Source organism: Lissotriton vulgaris, chromosome 11 (assembly GCF_964263255.1).
Source record: "Lissotriton vulgaris chromosome 11, aLisVul1.2, whole genome shotgun sequence".
Lineage (NCBI taxonomy): Eukaryota > Metazoa > Chordata > Amphibia > Caudata > Salamandridae > Lissotriton > Lissotriton vulgaris.
The window spans coordinates 154,247,849-154,268,827 of NC_141699.1; the positions used below are offsets into that span (position 1 = coordinate 154,247,849).

Sequence of the window (20,979 nt, forward strand, 5' to 3'; positions counted from 1 at the left end):
TCAGTGGGGGGAAAACGTACTTTATCTCCATGTGCCTCCTTGCCCGTGATATCTTTACAGAACTAATTGTCCTATTAACTACCTATCTGCAGCTGCTACCTTTTTACATGGATGTCTTTATCCACAGGAGCAGTGTCGGCTCAATCTGCCTTGAAAATTGAATTCTCTTTGAGCTGCCACAAATCTTTAACTTGCTACCCAGTAGGATTGGATTCACCCTGGCAATTTAGAGCTACAGCTTGGCAAATGCCTTCTTTCCTGCAGTGAGGGGTACTGCCATCAGACAGGCAGTGGACCACTTCAACAGCAACACAACTGTCAACTTGCTGGTTCCAGAGTCTTCGTGAACTAGACTCTTCCTGCATAGTGGAGGTCTGGCATGCCACATTCCACCTGGGCACCTGCAACTTCATCTGATGAATCTTTATGAGCAAATGCTGAAACATCTCTGAAGAGAACTGCATGCTAAGCCAAGTCCTACTAGACTTTATTTTTGTAAACTTCAACCTTTGTTTCAGTGTTTAAACTGTTTTCAAACTATGATCTTGGACTTTCTATTTGAGCAACAAGCTGTATTGTAACTTAGCAGAGATTAAAATGTTTTGCAGTGCAGTTGCCCATTATCAATGCTGCTGTTTTGGTTCTTTACATGTACTGACGCATGTACCGACATGCATGGGACCAACAATCTCACAATCATCAGACACCCTCCAAGTGGCTTCATGTTTTCTCTTCAGCAGTTGAAACTGCTCTCTCTGGTGCCTTATTCATCTGCAATTTCAACATCTTCAATTGCATCATGGCTTGATCAGCAGTCTAAGTTGAGCCTGACTTCCATTGTACCAAGCTACCAGAGGGTTAAGCGCAGGTCAGCTACCTCCCATGACGAATGTAACATTGATGGCATAGATTCAATCAATGACTAGTGCCACAAAGCTATCACGTTTCTGATTTTTTCTGTTACAAGCAGGATTTAAATATGCACCTTTTGTATTTGCCACTTCCATGCTTTTGGTTTAAAAGTTTTCATAATAATGCAAATTCAGTAAAACAGGAGTAAGACAATCTGAAGCTGCTGCTGTTTGTCTTATAGTTGTCTTTCTGTGCTTCTGATCGTGTTTGAATTAATTTTTGTAAGCAGCCGCACAGTCATGGTAGGCGCAAGGCATTTTACCTAGCTTTTTCCTTTATAGGTGCGCATAGAAATGTATACACACACTTTCATTAGAATTGTTTCACTTTCATTCCGGGGATGCATCTGCATTTCATATATTAATTTACTATGAGCTCTCATTTTTCATTTGTAAATGCAAGTTTGATTTAGAATTGCTTGCTCATGTATGTTGTATAATTGCTTTATTGTTTACTAGATAATTATTCATCGATATATTCACATGATTTATAATGTTTTATAACATTTCTTGTGGTATTTATTGCATTTGATATTCTTCCATGTGGTGGCAGCCATTTTCAAAACAATTAGAAAAGTGTATTTAATCTGGGTGCAGAAGTACCAAGCAAAGAGAAATCTTGGACTTCTTTGGAAACTGAGATCGAGCAAGGCCACAGGTAGGCATCTCTGAGCATACCTGGTATTACTGGCTTGCTAGTGATGCCATAGCTACTGTGCGCAAAGATAGAAAACCATGTCCTTCATACCGAACAACCGTTCTGGTGTGCAACTAAGATTTGCGGTGAGAGGCCACCTTAGAAACTCGTACCAGCCCTTTTGATGCGAAGACAGCGTAGTTACAGCAAAGAAGGGAGGCGTTGGAGAGCAGAGTGTCTCTCCATTCTTTCATGCAGGGAAAGTCTGAAAAACTGTTAGTGTTGCTGTTCCTTTTAATATCTTTTATTAATCTCTTTTAATGCCACTATTTTGTTTTATTTTCCTAAACTACACTCTTCAATGGAGATATTCAGGCATTCAAATAACCAAGATTTAAAAATGCAATTAAGGTTAAATAACCATTCCTTTTAAATTGTACATTGTACTTCCCATGGATTTATAGCAAACATTTGTCTTTTAAGCTAGATAAAAACAGCCAGTACCTGTGAGACAATGTGAGGGTGGCGTAATGACCAGCGCTGCCGACTTTAACGCTGGGGATACAGGTTTGTGTCTGTGCGTCAGCTCAACATCCTGTGATTCTGGGCATATCACTTAATCTCCCTGTGCCTAAGAACAGCACCTAGGGACCCTCACAGGTGATTAGTCACGCTCTATGAATCGGAGTGTTTATTATCTTTTTTGTGTGTTTGTTTGAGTAGGAAGTTGCTTGATTTCCTAATCCGCCGGCCTAATTATCTGAGGCTTGGCTTCTCACAAGTCCTCTAGGAGAAAATCGAAAATGCTGAAAGAGCACCCAATATCAAATTAATGTTTGCAGCAGGAGTTCGCCAGAATTGGTAGGTTGTGTGCACCAGGAAGATGTATGAAAGTTCCAGTACTATATGTTTGAGGCATATGAGCTGTAGATTGCACACTTTGAATAGATTGCCACCTAGTGTTGGGCCCGGATGTTTGCAGTTTGTTTTGTAGAAAAGTCTTTGGAAGTCACGAGATAGGTGACTCCTCCTTTGGATGATACTGCGCATGGTCATCACCTCCATCCCCAGATTGTTTTTTTCCACCACCGGGCTCGGATGTGTTTCCAGCGCTCCGTGTTGGAACCGAATTCCTTCAGCGCGCAATCCTCATTAACTTCAGAAAATAAGTTTCGAACGCTTCTCCACTCGACTCTTCAACGTTGAATACTTTGATTCCGGTCGTTGTTGACGGCCTTCGTGCCTAACTACGCCTCAACTCCAGCTCATGGAAAGGACGCCATTCAAAAAGTGTCCTCAATGTGGGTCGAAGTTTCCCCACACCGACCTTCACGAGGTGTGCAACCTCTGCCTTTCTCCGGAGCACGAGTCAAGGGACTGTTCGGCTTGTGCCTCTTTCTGCTCCAAAAAGACTATCCGGGACCGAAGACCAAGGAGAACAATGTCTCGATCTTCATCCTCTATTCCAGACAACATCTTTGAGGAAGGCGTCAACGTCCCAGAGCATCAGGACTTCGACAGCGGTTCCGAACATGAAGAAGATTCGGATGTAGAGGACGTCACTCCAGCACAACGGGTCGTAAATAAGACCGTCGACCCAGACCCGTCCTCGACACACCCAAAGAAGGCCTAGGTTACACCGACACTCCGCTTCTACTGCCCCACCTTCGGGCCCGGCAAAGAAGCCAATTAAGCCTTCAGGCGACTCTGGCTCGAGTCAGCCTTCACATGGTGCCGGCGCCAACTTACCGGCACCGAAAAAGACATAGACACCAGCTACGCCGACGTCCAAACCACCGGTGCCGAAAGCCACAACTCCTTCAGCACCGAAACCCAGGTCGGAACCAAGCAAAGCTTCGGGTTCCAAAAAACAGCCAGAACAGAAAAAAACATCGGATCCAAAGAAACAACCGTATCCGAAAACCCACAACTCCTTCTGCACCGCAACCCAGGTCGGAACGAAGCAAAGCTTCGCGTTCCAAAAAACAGCCGGAACCGAAAAAACCTTCGGAACCGAAAAAACATTCAGAGCCGAGAGAGTCCAGCTTCCCTGACAAAGGACATTGTCAAAAAACCAAAGCAAGCCGCTTCGGTGCCGACAACCTTCCACAGCACAAAGTCCGGCCTCCGGAAGAGGACTTATATTTTCCGGACCCTGCCTAAGAGACTCTGGCTAAGGACCCAATAATTGAACAGTTGATTTTAGCCTCAAAGAAGCGACCACTGGACAAGCCAGCTCTAGCTCCGCTTGCAAAGAAAAAGGGCATGGCTTCCTCGCCTTTAAGGCTGCCTTCCCCTTCTCCTCCACCTATGCCATCACCACACTCTCCCATACCACAGCATTCCCCTACACCCTCTCATACAGATGATAGTTCTGATTATATGGGGGGGGGGGGGGGGGGGGGGGGGGGGGTGTGTAACATGCCTGATCCAGACACACCTACTGGATCACCTGACCCATGGGTTGATTACACCACTCCAGATGTCCAAATGTCCCTCAGGATGACCTATACCCCTTGCGGCCTTCCCCACCTGAAGACACTATAGGGTTTAACGAACTAATACACAGGGCTTTACAATATCACGGGATAGACATGCATACAGACCCTGTAGACGAGGACTTCCTGATAAATACCTTTGATAACGTACTGTAGTGTAGTTCCTATTTTCCCTATAGGCCCTGCGCATTGGAATAACATAAACAACAGTGTAGACGTAGGAGTGCGGTCTTCTAGGTCTCTACTGACTATGTTAGACTTAATTGGTTTTGTACCAGCTAGCTCAGAGGTCACTGGAAACTTTCTTGACTGAATAGGAAGTGATCAGCTTCCCTGGCTCAGACAAGAAGGGATTCAGTTTTCCAACAACCGCATTAACATGACAACTTTGCTCCTCAGAATAAGAGTCAATCTCTAGAGTCGTGTGAAACAATAAACAGCTATTTCACTCAGTCAGTTGTGCAGAATTACTTTCACTAGTTATGCAGAGAATAGAGAGACGGGCGTTTTCAATAAAAGGTATTATTTATTGAACAGTCTTCCTTCTCATGCAAGAGAAATGAATTGCCACAATTGCAAGACTTGTTATTATAAGAAGTGCGTACAGTAAAAGTGAAATTGCGAAATAATACTGTAAAAGCATTGATATGGTTTCTTAGCCATAAGATGGTTAAAATGAATAAAATATATACATTTGGCTAACGTCCTCAACTGGTGCTTCTAACTACGCCTACCCCGGTGTACCTGACCTAAGCCTAATACGTGGGAGGGAGCAAGTAAGTAGCATTTTAAGTTAAGTTGGTTTTGCCAAGGGTTTGCTTCAAGAATTCTCTCTAAGAGTTTAGTCAGCACCGTACCTCTGGAATAGAATGTTGGAGGTCTGGTATCTCCTCTCAGGATATTCCAGTTACCCGCAAGGGTAGGCTGGAAACGCCGGAGCTGGATTTTCTCGGCAGGAGAAAAGACAGCGTCTTTCTCAGCTTGTCAAGGAGGAGGGGCAGCGTCCTTGGGCTTCTCGCATCTGCTGGGCTCTCTGCAAGGGACAGCTGTTCTGCTCCAGTATTCACCACCACCGTGTTTGCTTAAGGCAACGTTGGTATATTTATACCTGAAAGGTGCTGAGTTTGACGTAAGTTTTTGGACATAAGACGTCAATAAAGATGTCACTAAGAACTGGTCGTTCTTACAGTGCTTGCAAGAGTTCTATTACTAATCAAAGCAAGCGGGGCTTTCCCAGGTTGCTGGGGGGGTTTGAGCTGTCGAAAGAACTCTGTGTGTTATCTAGGAATCTAAGGAAGTGGCTTCTGCTGTGTCATGTACTGTAATGAGCTGCAGAGACGAGTTACTGAACTATGGCTCTGATCGTTAATGCCATTATAGGGATATCTATGGATTATAGCCTTATAGGGGCATGAGGTCACAATATATATTGGGGTCCTAGATAGAACACAACAGTACAAAGGTTAGTATCCATCTTACCAATGCTCAAAGGAGTAATTAAACACGCTGCTGAAGTCTTTAAAGACCCATTCAGAACTAGAATCATTAATCCTCGTATAGAGAAGAAATATAAAGCCGCCCATTCAGACCCAGAATACATTAAGGGGCCAGTACCACTAGACTCGCTAGTAGTTTCCAACGCACGCAAGAGAGCTAACTCGCAAACATCAAGTGATGCTGCCCCACCAGATAAGGAGTCTAAGTTACTAGACGCATCAGGGAAGAGCACTGTGTCTCAAGCAGCAAACATCTGGCGTATCACCAACACACCAGCATTGCTAACCAGATATGATAGAGCACACTATGACGAATTAGAGTCAATAATGAGACACCTCCCTGATAAGTACAGGGATAGGGCACATGCACTCATCCAAGAGGGTAAAAACCTTACAAATACCTCCATCAGATGTGCCCTTGACGCGGCTGATACTGCGTCTAGAGCAGTTAACACCAACGTCCTGCTACGCAGACATGCCTGGCTACGTATATCCGTATTCAAACCTGAAGTACAAAATGCCATTCTAAATCAACATTTCGATGAGCAACACCTATTTGGACCCAATGGGGATGTATCTCTTGAAAAAATTAAAAAAGATACAGATACCGCCAAATCTATGGGAGCCCTGCAGTCGCAGTCTCCCAGACGTTCATTTCATCGCTCCTCCTATAGAGGTGCCACCAGAGGATATGCCTCAGACACAGCCTCTGCCTCATACAAAGCCCCCACACAATCCACTTACGGCCAGGGCTACCAAAGGGGCGGGTACTGGGGTAACAATAACAAGGGCAGAGGTAAAAATAACCATTCCTGGTCTGCCTCCACCCCTGCCCAATGACTCCCTTCCCCTGCCCCACTCCACTCCGGTCTGGGGAAGACTCCAACAGTACCTGCCAGCCTGAGAAAACATCACATCAGACAGGTGGGTGTTACAAATTATTCAGTCAGGTTACTGTCTAGAACTACAATCTACCCCCCCCCCCCCCCAAGCATACCACCCAGGCAGCGTCCAATGTCACAGGAACATTTAACATTGCTCAGACAAGAGGTAATATCCCTCCTGCAGAAAAATGCAATAGATAGTTCCAAAGCACCAGAAAAACAAAGGAGTATACTCACTGTATTTCCTAATACCAAAAAAAGACTGATCTCTAAGACCCATCCTAGACCTCAGACCTCTAAACATTTACATTCAGTCGGACCATTTCCATATGGTCAAACTCCAACAGGTCCTTCAACTACTGGGACTAAAGGACTTCCTTGCCACTCTAGATCTCAAGGACGCCTACTTCCATATTCCCATCCACGCAGCGCACAGAAAATATCTCAGATTTGTGCTAGACGGCAGCACTACCAGTTCAAAGTTCTCCCATTCAGAGTCACATAGCGCCACGGGTGTTTAGCAAATGACTAGCAGTGCTAGCTGCACATTTAAGAAAACAGCACATTCACGTCTTCTCATATCTGGACGACTGGCTCATAAAAGCCAGCTCATACAGCCAGTGTGTACAACACACTCACGCTACCATTTAACTGCTTCACGACTTGGGATTCACAGTAAATCACACCAAGTCGCATCTACAACCCTCACATATACAACAGTATCTTGGCGCTACAATAAACACCCAGTTAACACTAGCGTATCCCTCTCCAGCAAGGATAACAAGTGTACAGACTCTTCTAACAAAATTCAAGCTTCAACACTCACTTCCAGCTCGAGTGTTCATGCAACTCATAAGAATGATGGCATCTTGCATATTCATAGTTCCTCACGCAAGATTGCAAATGCGTCCACTTCAAGAGTGCCTAGCACGCCAATGGAACCAGGCTCAAGGTCAACTAACAGACCTAGTGTTGGTAGACGGTTGGACTCATCGTTCTCTGCAATGGTGGAACACCAAAAATCTTTCGAAAGGGGGACCGTTTCTAGAGCAAGTTCCTCAAGTAGTCTTAACAGCGGACGCAACGCTCTCCGGCTGGGGAGCTCACCTCCTGCATCACACCACGCAAGGCAGGTGGACACCGCAACAAAAGCTACTCCTCTTCAACCACCTAGAGTTACTAGCTGTGTTTCTAGCCCTAAAAGCTTTTCAAACTCAAGTGTCAGGCAAAGCTGTCCTAGTCAGCACAGACAATATGACAGCTATGTACTACATAAACAAACCGGGAGGGACACTCTCTGCAGATCTCTGTTAGCACAGCAGATATGGAGATGGGCTATACCACTAAAGATCTTCCTGTTAGCCCAACACGTCCCAGGAGTACAAAACGCCATGGCAGATCTGCGAAGTCGACAAACTCAGCAAATCCACGAATGGGAACTTCATCCACAAGTTCTTCATCCGTTCTTTCAAATGTGGGGACAACCTCAAATAGACCTCTTTGCCACCCACGAGAATGCAAAATGCCCAAACTTTGCCGCCAGATACCCACACCCATTGTCCAAAGGCAATGCGATATGGATGAACTGGTCAAAAATATTTGCGAATGCTTTTCCTCCTCTCCCACCAATTTCCATTAGTGGTGCGCAAACTACAGCAACATCCCCTAACGATCATCCTAATTGCTCCAACTTGGGCCAGACAACCGTGGTACACCACGCTGTTGCAAATGTCTGTCGTACCACACCAAAGTATCACACCAAAAACTAAACCTATATCCACGCCTATTAACGCAGAACCGTGGAGAGATCAGGCACCCGGACCCAGCTCAGCTCAACCTAGCGATCTGACTCCTGAGGTCATAGTTTGGTTACCTCAACCTTCCCCCAGACTGTATGAACGTTATCAAAGAAGCTAGACACCCCACCACTAGAGCATGTTACGCTGCGAAGTGGAAAAGGTTTGTCATATACTGCCAAAACAACCATATTAATCCTCTAGATGTGTCTATTCAACACATCATTGGATATTTACTGCACCATCAAAAGTGTAACTTAGCCTACACGTCTTATCAGGTTACACCTTGCAGCTATTGCAGCTTACTTGCAAAATAGACCACATCGATCTCTTTTTAGAGTGCCAGCTATTAAAGCTTTCATGGAAGGACTCAAAAGAATAATTCCTCCCAGAACACCACCCGCACCAGTGTGGAATCTAAATGTAGTTTTCACAAGGTTAATGGGACCTCCCTTCGAACCATTACATAAATGCGAATTGCAATTTCTAACCTGGAAACTAGCTTTCCTATTAGCCATTACGTCTCTCAGAAGGGTTGGTGAACTAAAAGCATTTACCATTCAGGAACCCTTTCTGCAAATGCATCATAACAAAGTGGTTCTTCTCACTAATCCAAAAGTCATTTCCCCGTTTCATCTAAATCAATCTGTTGAGCTGCCCGTGTTTTTCTCGCAGCCTCAAACAGTCGCAGAAAGAGCTCTACACACTTTAGATGTCAAGAGAGCATTACTGTACTACATTGAAATAACACACCCCTTTTGTAAGACAAAACTACTTTTTGTGTCTTTCTCACCGCCACTTAAAGGCAATCCCATTTCAAAGTCTGGGATCGCTAGGTGGATTGTTAAATGTATACAAATATGATATCAAAAAGCTAAACGCACATTAACAATCCCACCAAAAGCCCATTCTACCAGGAAAATCGGGGCTTCAATGGCATTCTTAGGGAACATTCCCCTAGATGACATATGCAAAGCACCTCACATATTCACAAAGCATTACTGTGTAGATGTGCAAACTAAACAACAAGCCACTGTGGGCCAGGCTCTACTAAAAACTCTGTTTCAAACCACTGCAACAGATACGGGTGGTCGCCGCTAGGTGTGGGAACTGCTATGTAATCTATGCATAGTGTGCAATCTGCCGCTCATATGCCTCGACCGGAAAATGCTACTTACCAGTATGCATCTGTTCTTGGCATGTAGAGCTGCAGAGTTGCACACGCCCACCCGCCTCCCCAGCTACCTTTATGTGTTCCAGTATTATCTTAATTAGATACATATCACATGGACATCACTATCTCTTAAACAGCTCCATCACTTCCCTAATGGCGAAAAACAATCTGGGGATGGAGCCGATGACCATGCGCAGTATCCTCCAAAGGAGGAGTCGACTATCCCGTGACTTCCAAAGACTTTTCTACAAAAAAAACTGCAAACATCCGGGCCCAACACTTGGCGGCAATCTATGCATAGTGTGCAACTCTGCAGCTCTACATGCCAAGAACAGATGCATACTGGTAAGTAGCATTTTCCATACTGAGCTATTGCCTCCTACCTATACTTGTATCAAAGGTAGTTTGTAGGCGGCCTGACTACCATCATCATTAAGGAACCACTCCTGCCCTGCCACCAAACATGCAAGCGCTGCACATGGTAGTAGCACTGCAGCAAAATGTGTTTTCCTGTGGAGTGGGCATGGCAGGTTTTAATTCACTAGTACTGACTTCCCGCAGATGGTTGGCAGCCATCCTCCTGCTCCCTCAGGTACTGTGGCTTTCAGGCAGTCAGAATAGCGGTTTTCATGAGAATACTTTGCTTCTACTAAAGGCAGCACGGAGAGAATGTCCTGAAATTCCTAAGAGCATCTTGATGCCCTAAATCTGCTATGTACGTAATTTCAGCTTATCTCTAGTTTTCTCTAACCCTCTGTTTGATACACAGCCTGTACTGCCTCACACTGCCGTCTGCTTGGTGTGTGGAGAAGCTGGGAAGGAAGATTCTGTGGAAGTCGAAGAAGAGAAATTCAATGTTATGCTGATGGAATGCTCCATATGTAACGAAATAATACACCCAGGATGCCTTAAAGTAAGTGCCATCAAGTTGCATATATATGCAGTTTCAAAAAGCTTTACAAAGTCACATTTCATCTGAGTTCCTTTTGGAGGTACAAGATAGACTAGTTGTATTTTTGTTTTATCGTTTTCAAGAACAGTCAATACCAGAACCCAGGGCATATTTCTTGCTGTCCAGTAATTCCTAGGTACATCCTCTTTGAAATAGTTGCTTTTCTTTTTGGCATCTTGTACGTGATTTGTTTATTGCTCTGCCACATGCTGTCTACAATGCAGTTTATGTGGCTTGTAATTGGCTTGCGAGTGTATATGTGTAAGTATAACTAATTTAAAACCACAGTATACAATTGTCTCTTTTCATCAACTTTATATAACTTTGTATGATCCTGCTGAACTCCCTAACCCCCCCCCCCCCCCCTGAGAAAAATGTTGATCTAGCTTTGCTGCATAAGTATTAGTCCTGCACGTTAAAGTTCTCAGACTAGGCCATTAATTTTCCCAGACTTTACGGTGTTTCTCCAAACAGCTACGTGATTTATACACAAATTGTTCTGCAATGGCGCAGTAGTCCATGCCACAAATCCATTCAGATATCGGTGGCAGAGACCCTGACCTCTAGTGGCGTGCTATATCCGTTTTAGCATTAAGGAGGTCCATTGCTACTAGGAGCCTAGCATGGTGTATTCCCCTCCCCGCCATTCCCCTGCAAGACTAGTTTTGGGTCAGGGTGTAGTGAGATACCCATGACATCTGTGAGGATGTTTCAGATATGTGCCAGTAGTGGTGTATGATCGGACATTCTCAGACTGTGGAAGAAGTTTCCCATGGTTGTTTTGCATCTCTGCAATGTGTGCGAGACCTCTTTGCACTTTGCTCAATCTTGTAGGGCTATAATATATCCGGTGGAGATATTTTAGTTGGATTAGTAGCATTTTCATGGAGATTGCCTACACCATTGGAGACATTTTAGCCTCAACCCAGTCCTCCGCCTCGATTGTGCCCCCATCTCTTTCACAACATTTCCAAAGTGCACCCTTGAGATCCGGTGTAATTTTTACTAGTGTACTGTATATTGCAATTGGCACTCTTAATCAGTTAATCCTCTACTGAGCGTGGAGTGGAATTTTAACATTTGCCTCTTTCTGCTGCTCATTCTCCGCTATTACAATGGATGAGAGAAGATTGTCCAACTTTAAGATGTTAGCAAAATACAGAGACCAGGTCAGTTCTGCACACTTTTCTAGCACTGATCATTTTTCAGCTTTATCGTCCTTTGCCTGCTAAAGTAAATTTCTTGCTCAACCTAACCTATTTTACTTCCTTGAAAGTCTCAGTCTGCCCGCCTTTTTATGGAAAATGTAGAATGTTCCCCTGCTTTCCTACTTAATTCAGCCAGTTAAGTGACATGATATCTGGTAATTTATTACTAAGCATTCTAACATTTGGCTATAGTTAGCAGAATTAATGCGTGTTTCTCATTCCCGCAAGCTACACCAGTAATTGCAAATGTCCCCACATCTTCTACCTTCCACCTTGAGAGGCACCTCTGTGGAATGGCCATGATTCTCTGTCTGACTGATAAAGCGTTACTGTGAATTCCAGAGTTACGGTGGGGTAGGGAAGAAGAGGTTAGGCCAGTACAAACTGGTGTTACAAGAGAACAGTATTTCAAAGTTTGTTTCCATGAACCAGTCCTCCACCCTTATTCAGTTATTTCTTATGCAACCTTATTTGATCTGTTGTGAAAGTGTCTGTGTCGATCATCTCTGAGACTCTGATGCGTTCAGGCTTCATTCTGATGCCCTTTGATCCTTTTTCAGTATCAAATAGGCACAGGCAAATGGATTTGAACCTCCTGACAGACGCAAATGGTGGTGTCTGCCGCCGTGCTTTGCAGGACACTTGCATAGCTGTTGCTCACACCCGAAACTTTGAAGAAAACAAGTATTAACATCCCTACCTCCCCACTTGATAACAAGAGAGTTCTCAGCAGATTATGAATGTACACTATAAGCCTACTAGGGTTTGAGGAATTTTTTATGGCCCTTTTAAACCTCTTAATTCAATGATGCAGTTATGCCAGCTAATACATGACCCAATAGGTAGGGTAACACTATGCATCAACGACAAAGCAAGGGGCCGTACTGCCACAACTTTTTTGTTGAGAAACTTATTGATTCACTTATGAATCTGCTAAAAAAAAAAGGCCCATATATTGGAATGTTTATGGCATATTGATTTACTTAGCCCTGTCTCCCAATTCTCTCAAATCCAAGGTCAAACTCCATAGACCTCCTATTTGCTGCACCAAGTCATCCTTTTTCCTTGGTGTGGAATTCCTTGCACCCAGTGCCTGGGACATGTATGTGATCAGGGGCGGGCTACAAGTCATCATATCTTAATTTGTTGGCTAGATATGTAGCTTCTTTCGCTCTTTGTAACTCTAGCATCTTGGCTGCCTGTTCACAGTGGACTAATGTGAAAGAGGAGTTATGACTGGAAAGAGAAGATGCATTGAATCCGTATGTAAAAGCTATAAAAAAAATCGTTTTCTAAATTAAAGTAATAGAATTATGGTTATACGACTGTACAGCAAACTTCTAATCAAATTCATGTATATAGGTAGGGGTTGACCCGCATTTTAAATGGCTGGCTGGCTTTCATCCTGTATCATTTATCCTCGCAAGAAAGGCAAGTGCCCACTAGGAAGTAGGATGATGGCGCATTCCACTAGAAGCATATATGCGACAGTTCCTTTCTACTTTGGGGGGTTCCACTCATGTACATATGGTGAGCAGTTTCGTGAAAAAGCAGGCACATGTTCACAAGTCACTACTACCTGAACTTGAACACAGCAGTGGATTCTTCAGTTTGCCAAGCAGTAGTACACTGCCTGTTTCTTACTGATTATTTATGGTATTGCTAGCTTATCTGATTGAAACGTGAAATTATGAATGAACCAATGACTGAGAAGAAACTAATGTCAAGGAGTGGATGTGGTGAATGTCTGTACAGTTTATTCTCGATTGCCCAAGGAAAAGCCTATAACTCCAATAGAGACCGTGTCACTCTAATCAATATAATATGTAGAGGTTCAGGTGGTTGCTTAGATAGGTCTTGAGGTACAAAATTGATAAGCATTAGACCGTACGAAGCCTTAGTGTTCTACCCCCAGACCTTTTCCATTCTCCACTCCTATTCTCTGAATTTAGTTGGCGTTAGGATTCTCCATTATTGGGGTTTCTTTCATAGATTCACATGCTTGAATATTCCCCGTCGTCGAAGTGAGTCCCACTGTACATAACATAGCAACGTAGCAATAAGACAACCATAGTATAGGTACGGGAAAAAAAACATAGAATAGCATTGAAACATATGGCTTAATAGATAGAAAGACTTGTCACTTTATTAACATATCCAGGTCCTTGTAAATAGTCCCAACTCCAGCCAATCAGGCGTTAGCACCCCCTAGAATGTTCCACTCAGAGGCTCAGGCCCTCAGATTTTCTACTGCACGTCGTGTGAAGGGAGTCTCCCTGAGCTCTGCTCAGCTTTTTCTAATTTTTCTTCAAAAAGGAGTATTTTTTGCCATGTCTACTAAGAAGTCCCTCTTCAGACCCTGTGGAACATGTGGAAAACAGCGTCTTCATTTTGAGTATCCTCATAAGAAGTGCAGTTATTGCCTCTATCCTGAGCATAAGGTAAAGGATAGTAAAATGTGCAGGACTTTCTCTCAAAAGACCTTGAAGGACAGAGAGGGGCGTCTCCTTCTGTGGCTACAGAAGTTGAAGACTATGGATAACCCCCTGTCCGATGTGGAAAGTGTGTCCTCTGTCCGGACTTTTTTATCTTTGAAGTGAGCCTGTGAGTCGGAGGTTTCGCCTAGAGTTAAGGTGGTGAATACACATGTTAAGTCCACAGACCTGCCTTCATCTTCAAAAGGGGTGCTTCCAGCCCCTCAGAGTCTATCTTCGCCCTCTACACCCCGAGATCTGACTCTCGGGCATCCAAGACTCTATCTGAAAAGTTGTTACCTAAAAAACTGCATATCTTGTCGACTAGCGCGTTGTTGCTTCCTGCGGCGACGAGGACTTCTGTAGTCGCTTCTACGACAACGACTTCAACTTCTTCATCTCTGATGCCGGCCATGATCCTGTCGTCGGCGACATTGCTGTCAATGTTGGTGGCAGTGAAGGTGAGGCCTCTGTTGTCTACGGTGCCTATGACTTCAAGCAGAAAAAGCATTTGTCGATGCAAACTTGTTCGTAGTCTGTGGCCTTGTCGACGGTGGCCTTGTCGACGGTGGCCTTGTCGACGGTGGCCTTGTCGACGGTGGCTTTGTCGACGGTGGGTTTGTCGACGGTGGCTCAGCGGCAACATCTGGAGAAGAACAAAAGTTACTTACCTGTAAACTGTGGTTCTCCAGTATTGGTGTCTTTAATAGATTCACATGCAACCCAACCTCCTCCCCTCAGAGGCTCTCCTCTCATAATTGACTCCTATGTCACCCTTGTGCTACGAAAATCTGAGGGCCTGGGCCTCTGAGGAGAACATTCTAGAGGGTGCTAATGCCTGATTGGCTGGAATTTGGACTATTTAGAATGACCTGGATAGGTTAATAAAGTAACCAGTGTTTCTATCTATTAAGCTCTGTTTCAATGCTACTCTGTTTTTTTCTTAACTATACTATGGTTATGTTATTGCTATATTGCTATGTTATGTACCATGGGACTCCCACTTCGACGACAGGGAATATTCAAGCATGTGAATCTATGAAAGACACCAATACTGGAGAACCGCAGTTTATAGGTAAGTAACTTTTGTTCATCTGTGCACTTTACCACTGCTAACCAGTGCTAAAATGCTTGTGCTCACTCCTTTGAACATGGTCAAATTAGGCAGCACCTGATTGTCATTTAATTTACTTATAAGTCTGTAGTAAAGTGGTACAACATGTACTCGGGGCATGTAAATTAAAAGCTACTAGTGGGTCTGCAGAATTTATGGTACTATCCACTTACGAAATCCTTCCAAACATGTCTCAGGCCTGCCATTGCATCCTGTAGTGCAGTTTTAAACTGCCAATTTGACCTGGCCAAATCAACCTACCTTTTTAATACATATGTCACTCAAAGGTACGCCCTAAACAGCCCATAAGGCAGGGTGCTTTGTATTCAAAATCTAGGACGTGTTTTTAAAATATCTATATTCTGGTAGCGAAAACCTTCTAACTTCGTTTTTCACTACAGTAAGAACTACCGCTCCCCAAGTATAACCTTGGGTTACCGTATTAAATTTAATACATACAAACATTTGATTGGGAACAGGTAGAAATGTCTTGTTTGGTCTCAAAGAATTGTTATTTTAAAATTCTCTTTAATGGTGAAGTTGGATTTTAAGTCCCAATAAGACTTTTAGAAAGTTGACCTTTTCTTGTTCTAATTTGGTGCCTGCAGCCGCCTGTGTCCTGCGTCGCATCACTGTGAATCATTGGCAGTTGGCCTTCGTCTTCCTCCCAGTGACACAAAGGGGAACTAGATGTTGGCAGGATGGGCCATCTTATTAGGATGGCTGGTGCAGAGCTGTTGTATCCAGCACTCAAAGTAACTTGACACCAGTCTTTCGTCACCCGAGACTACTCGTGCCTGGCATGGGAAGGAAGGAACTTTCCAGAACTAGATGTGTGGCTAGCATAGATGTTTCCCCCACTTCAACTGCTGGCACGAGGTATAAATATTTGACCAACCCTTCAGTCACTCCTGCATCTGCAGAGGACTCCCAGAAGGACTGCCCTGCTGTTTGAAGCTTGCCTTGTACCCTCAGAGGACTGCCTTTCTGCTTGGAGCTTGCCTTTTACCCTCCGAGAACTGCCCTTCTGCTTGAGGCATGATTGCTGCTTGAACCCAGGACTACCAGAGTGACTCCAATGGCTAGCTGGCAGGTCTTCTATGCGAGCTAGTAATACATAACTGCTCCTGGGTCCTTGTAACCTGCACCTCGCTTCTGACTGAATTGAGTCCTCCCCATTACCCCAAGTGGTACCCAACCTGCCCTGGATGCTTGTAAGTGATGCTAAAGGTGCTCCACAGGCCAAATCCTGAAAGTTGGGACTTCAAAATAATTTCACCAAAAGTGGCCTCAGAGCAGACACAGCATCGGTACCTCCCTGCTTGCCAATCTGCCCGAGGTGCTTCACTGGTCTGCCTGACTTTGCTGTTCTTCTCTGCTACCACACAAAACACAGGGTTCTCTTGGATTCACTAACAATGCATGCAACTGCAAACTACCTATATGCTATGTATAGAAAACAATGTAAAGGTGAGTAGAGAAGCACAATTTATGAAAAACATTTTCAGGCAAAGCTATTATTTATAATAACCTTGATAAGTGTGCTCCGTGGATAGTGCAAAGGGGCTCGTGTAAATTGTCAATCAGTGTATAATAAACAACAAGGTAATACAATGTTTCAAAAAGCCTTGCCTGGAGCCAAAACAAAAATAAAGTATAACATTGTTGGCACTGAACAGCAAAACTCACAAGATGATGGACGGAATGTTGCACAATGGCAAAACATTCACCCCCAGTCACAGATCTGGGTTTAATCCATCGTTATTTTGCTCACCAAGCCACCCCAGTTCAGTTATGTTCCCCAAATCAATAGCCCAAATTAGTATCGCAAGGAATTCAATCGACCTTTCAACCTGCCAGGTTAGTGTCAGTAATTCATCCGCAAGGGGTCTTCATCGGGACAGTCAGAAGGAACACCCAGTTCATCTGCTAGGCAATCTGTGAGGAAATACTGTGTGAGCCAAGACTTCATTCTTGAAAGGACCACTGAATGGAAAAAGTTACATGGACCCAGTGTGAACATCTGGGCAGGCTCCATAGAGATGCGCAAAATATTGTTATTGCTTGACAAGACTGCTGCATCCCAAGTGAGAGCTGACCAGGATGAGCAGGTTCTTCCGATTATCACCGGTGTTCTTCTCCACAGCAGCAACTCCTGTTTTTTTCCGCAGCAGCAACTCCTGTTAAGCGTAATCTGGTGTACATTTTTTTTACTTCCCAAAAAAGTGACAAATTCTGAACATAGAAATCTGCACTGCTACTGCGTCCAGTCTCTACACGACGATGGTGCCTCCTCCTCCGACATTGCCTGCTGCCTTTAACTGCTGAATGTTACCTTTTCCCCCCATTTATTTATTTATTTATTTATTTTAGATTTATTCACAATTTCTTCTAAGTCCAAATGTAAGCTAAGACCAAGCCCAGTCCACCTCGTGTAGCTGAACCCGACTTTATTGCAGTTGGCCTTAACTTTAGACTTTGGCCCGGTCTCGTGCGACCAAATACCCATTGTTGGCGCTTTTATTTTTTAGGCTCTATTTTTTGTTTAAAACATTAAAAAAAAATAACTCCTTCTACTGATTATATTTAGTTTGTTTTGGTGTCATTTTATTTAAGTAATTTCTATTTTTATAAATTGATGTAGGATTTTTTTTCTATTTGCATTTTATTACAGTTTGTGTGCTGCATACATCCTTAGCACAGTGCCTCAAAGTTAAGCCTGACTTCCATTATGCCAAGCTACCAGAGGGTTAAGCACAGGTCAACTAACTCTCGTTGATGACTTCCCTATTGATCGCAACCACCTGTCGACAACAGTGAAGACTCCCATTGACGACGAATGTAGCATTGACGACAAAGTGCCCATGTGTGACGACTATCACGTAGACCCTGAGTTTTCTGACCAGACGGGGAATTGAAAAAATGTTTTGTGGACAAGAATGTTTCTCAGTCAGTGTAGCACTCATATGGATTAATGCATTTAGTATTTTAGGTAGGTACCCACAGACTGTGGGATATGCCCAGTGCCATCTAGCTGGCCGTCCTTTAGGACCACAAGGATTCACTGGCCCAACTATACAGGATCATTATAATGCAGCCAAATATGTACTCCAAGTTGGTCTGGCTGTTAACACAAGTATTGTTACCCGGAGACACACCTAGCTGAGAACAGCCACAGTTTTCATGAGACTTGTCCCTCGATGCCTCCAGGCTATTTGGAGAAATGGATAATCGCGGCACCACTAATACATAGGAATATTTATGCCAGCCCATTAATTTCCCCACCAATACAGGAAATTCAGAGGCTCCTCTAAGGGGCTAGATTACAGACCCCAGCCCTTCCAACCTGTACTGCAGCAACCAAGCTTGGCTTTATGAAGCTACATACCTTGCCCCCAACAGAAACCATTTCATCCAACAGGAAAAGTAATTCTACAACTTCCTCCGTCTGTAACTGCTACTAAGCCACTTCAGTTTGCTCAGTCAGATACATGCCTGATTGGTTGGAGGAAGAATATGGCATTTCCTCCCCATCTAGAAATTCATTACATAAGACCGATGAGTCCTATAGATTGTTTAAAAGGAATATGCCCTCCTCCACCATACCAGAGTGACTTTCAAGGGGGCACTCCGAAATTCTTTTTCAATAAATCAACCTTTTGTTGTTCAAAGGTGCAATTCAACAGCTGCTGGTCTTGGAGAGAGGAGGAGGGTGCTAATTGCATTACTTCCTCCTCCAGACAGAGTAAACTTATTAAAAGTGCTAACTCTGGCTCAAATCCTGTCAGCTGCAGACCCAGGAGACTATGGCATCCTTGGTCTTGCAGGACACACATTCTCACATTCACATTCTAATGTCCCACAGGTGTTAACTGCAATTTAAGAAAGGTTAGGAGGACTTTCAACTTACCATACTTCCCTTCAGCATTTCTGGTGTTCACAAAAGCAATGTCTGAGATCACTGCCCATCTTGGTAAGTCTGGGCTATCCATAGTCCTAAACCTGGACACAGGTTCCTATAGGCTGGCTTGCCATTGTTCGGTTTCACCATCAACAAGTCAAAGTCCCACCTAAGCCCACGGAAAGACTTCCAATCACTGAGACAATTCTTGGTAAGGTGATATTCAGGGCGTTTCTTCTCATGCAGTGATTCCAGGGCTATCGCAATGGATCTTATTATTGATGTCTGAGCCTGGGACCAAAAACGCAGGCCAACTAGTGAAACCTACCAAACCCAGATATTTCTGAAAACTGGACCCCCAGTTAAAATGTCACATTTTTGTGTACGAAGGTTGTGAGATCACTAAACCGGCGTAAATGTCCCACCACCTAGCGTTCCCTCAATCTCCCAAAACAAATTATACCTCACTTGGGTGGGTGCCCAAAGCAGATTCAGCCTAAAAACTTATAAATACAAAACTGCCCTCTTGGATCCCATCTACGCCCAAAGGGGGTGCAGAAAGACTAATTTGGCCTGAAAATATGGGGGAAGCAAAAGCCCTTACCACAGGGCAGCTCCCTCCTTCTTGGTGCCTAATTGAGTGGATCCCTGCTTGAGGATCCGCCCTCCTGCTGTGATTCCCCAAGCAGGGATCCATCAGTATCTGGTATCATAGGAAATGGGAAATTCTCCCCTTTCCAGTGATACCTCTCCAATCTGCCTAGGTCCTCGGAGGGCTGAGATAGCCCCACAAGCACCTGGGCAGTAAAAGTGAAACTAGCTGAGCGGCTCATTTCACTTTCACTGTAATGACATCAGCGCGTCATGCGTGCCGATCTTTACGCTTGGGGGGGGGGGGAGCTTTAGGCAGCTGGGGAGCTCTTCCCCAGCTCCCGAGTCTGAAAAAAAGAAAAGGAAATCCCTCTGCTGAAAACTTCACGGTTGCATCCTTGGCACAGCAGAGGACAGAACTGGTACGTCCTCTGCAAGGATGGGTTTAAGGTTTATAACACTAAATACGGTCTTCCGCATCGCCATTACTTCAGCGTCATGTGAGTGAACTGTAGGCGCTTTCATTCCATGAGCCATACACCAACATTTTTCCAGACCAACTGGGACGGAGGACTAGGACAGCGTTCATAATGAAACTCGTGACTCCCTTTCATGGTGGTCACTCGAATGGCAGCTTTTTTTTGTTTGTTTGTTTTTGTGCGCAGCCTCACCTCAAAGGTTGGAGTGGAGGCTTCATCATCTTGACTCTAAGAGGACCCTGAGCGTTGTATATTGACTGCACATTAGACTATCACATGGATTGGATGATTCACTGTTTGTGCCTTCAGTACGTGGATCTAGAGCGGCGGTATGAGCTTCAGTGCGGGGAATGTTTGTTTCCTCTAGGGAACTGACTGGACGGGTCTCGTAGGGTCTTCCTATATGATTAGTGGTCTGTGATTCAGAATTGAAGGAGATGCATATCTCTAATGGAGGGCGGGCACACTGCCATAGGCAGTCCTTGAGTCAGATAGGAAACTAGGTCCCCACTTATGTTCAACATTTTTGTAATTGTCTCTGAAGATATCCGTCACACTCTCTAGACAGAGTATCCTCCAGAGCTGAACTTGCCACATCGAGAGGGTGGGGGCTGCTGTTTTCTTCCAAGTCGCAGCATTGGCAATTTTGACCGCCCCTAGACAGGACCATAAAATAGCCTTGTCTGATTTGGTTTGGTTTGTCTAAGATGGGTCCTGAATGCCCAGGAGCACTCCTTCAATAGTGGTAGATATTGGGTAGCCCAGCATTGTTTTGATATGATCTAGTATCTCCTCCCTGAAGGGTCTAAGCACAGGACAGTCCCACCATATATGTCGGAAGTCACCAAGAAGCCCACAGCCCCT

The 20,979-nt window shown here is 44.3% G+C and overlaps 1 protein-coding gene across 7 annotated transcripts in view; it reads left to right on the forward strand.

Annotated features, from left to right (window-relative positions):
* The window catches only part of KDM2B (lysine demethylase 2B), a 1,060,697-nt gene that overhangs the window by 725,663 nt on the left and 314,055 nt on the right, over positions 1–20,979 (forward strand). For all 7 annotated transcript variants that reach the window (XM_086943000.1, XM_086942999.1, XM_086942995.1 and 4 more), the window contains exon 15: positions 10,166–10,309. In XM_086943000.1, the coding sequence (XP_086799126.1) occupies positions 10,166–10,309 (144 nt within the window). The remainder of the gene's footprint in view (positions 1–10,165; positions 10,310–20,979) is intronic.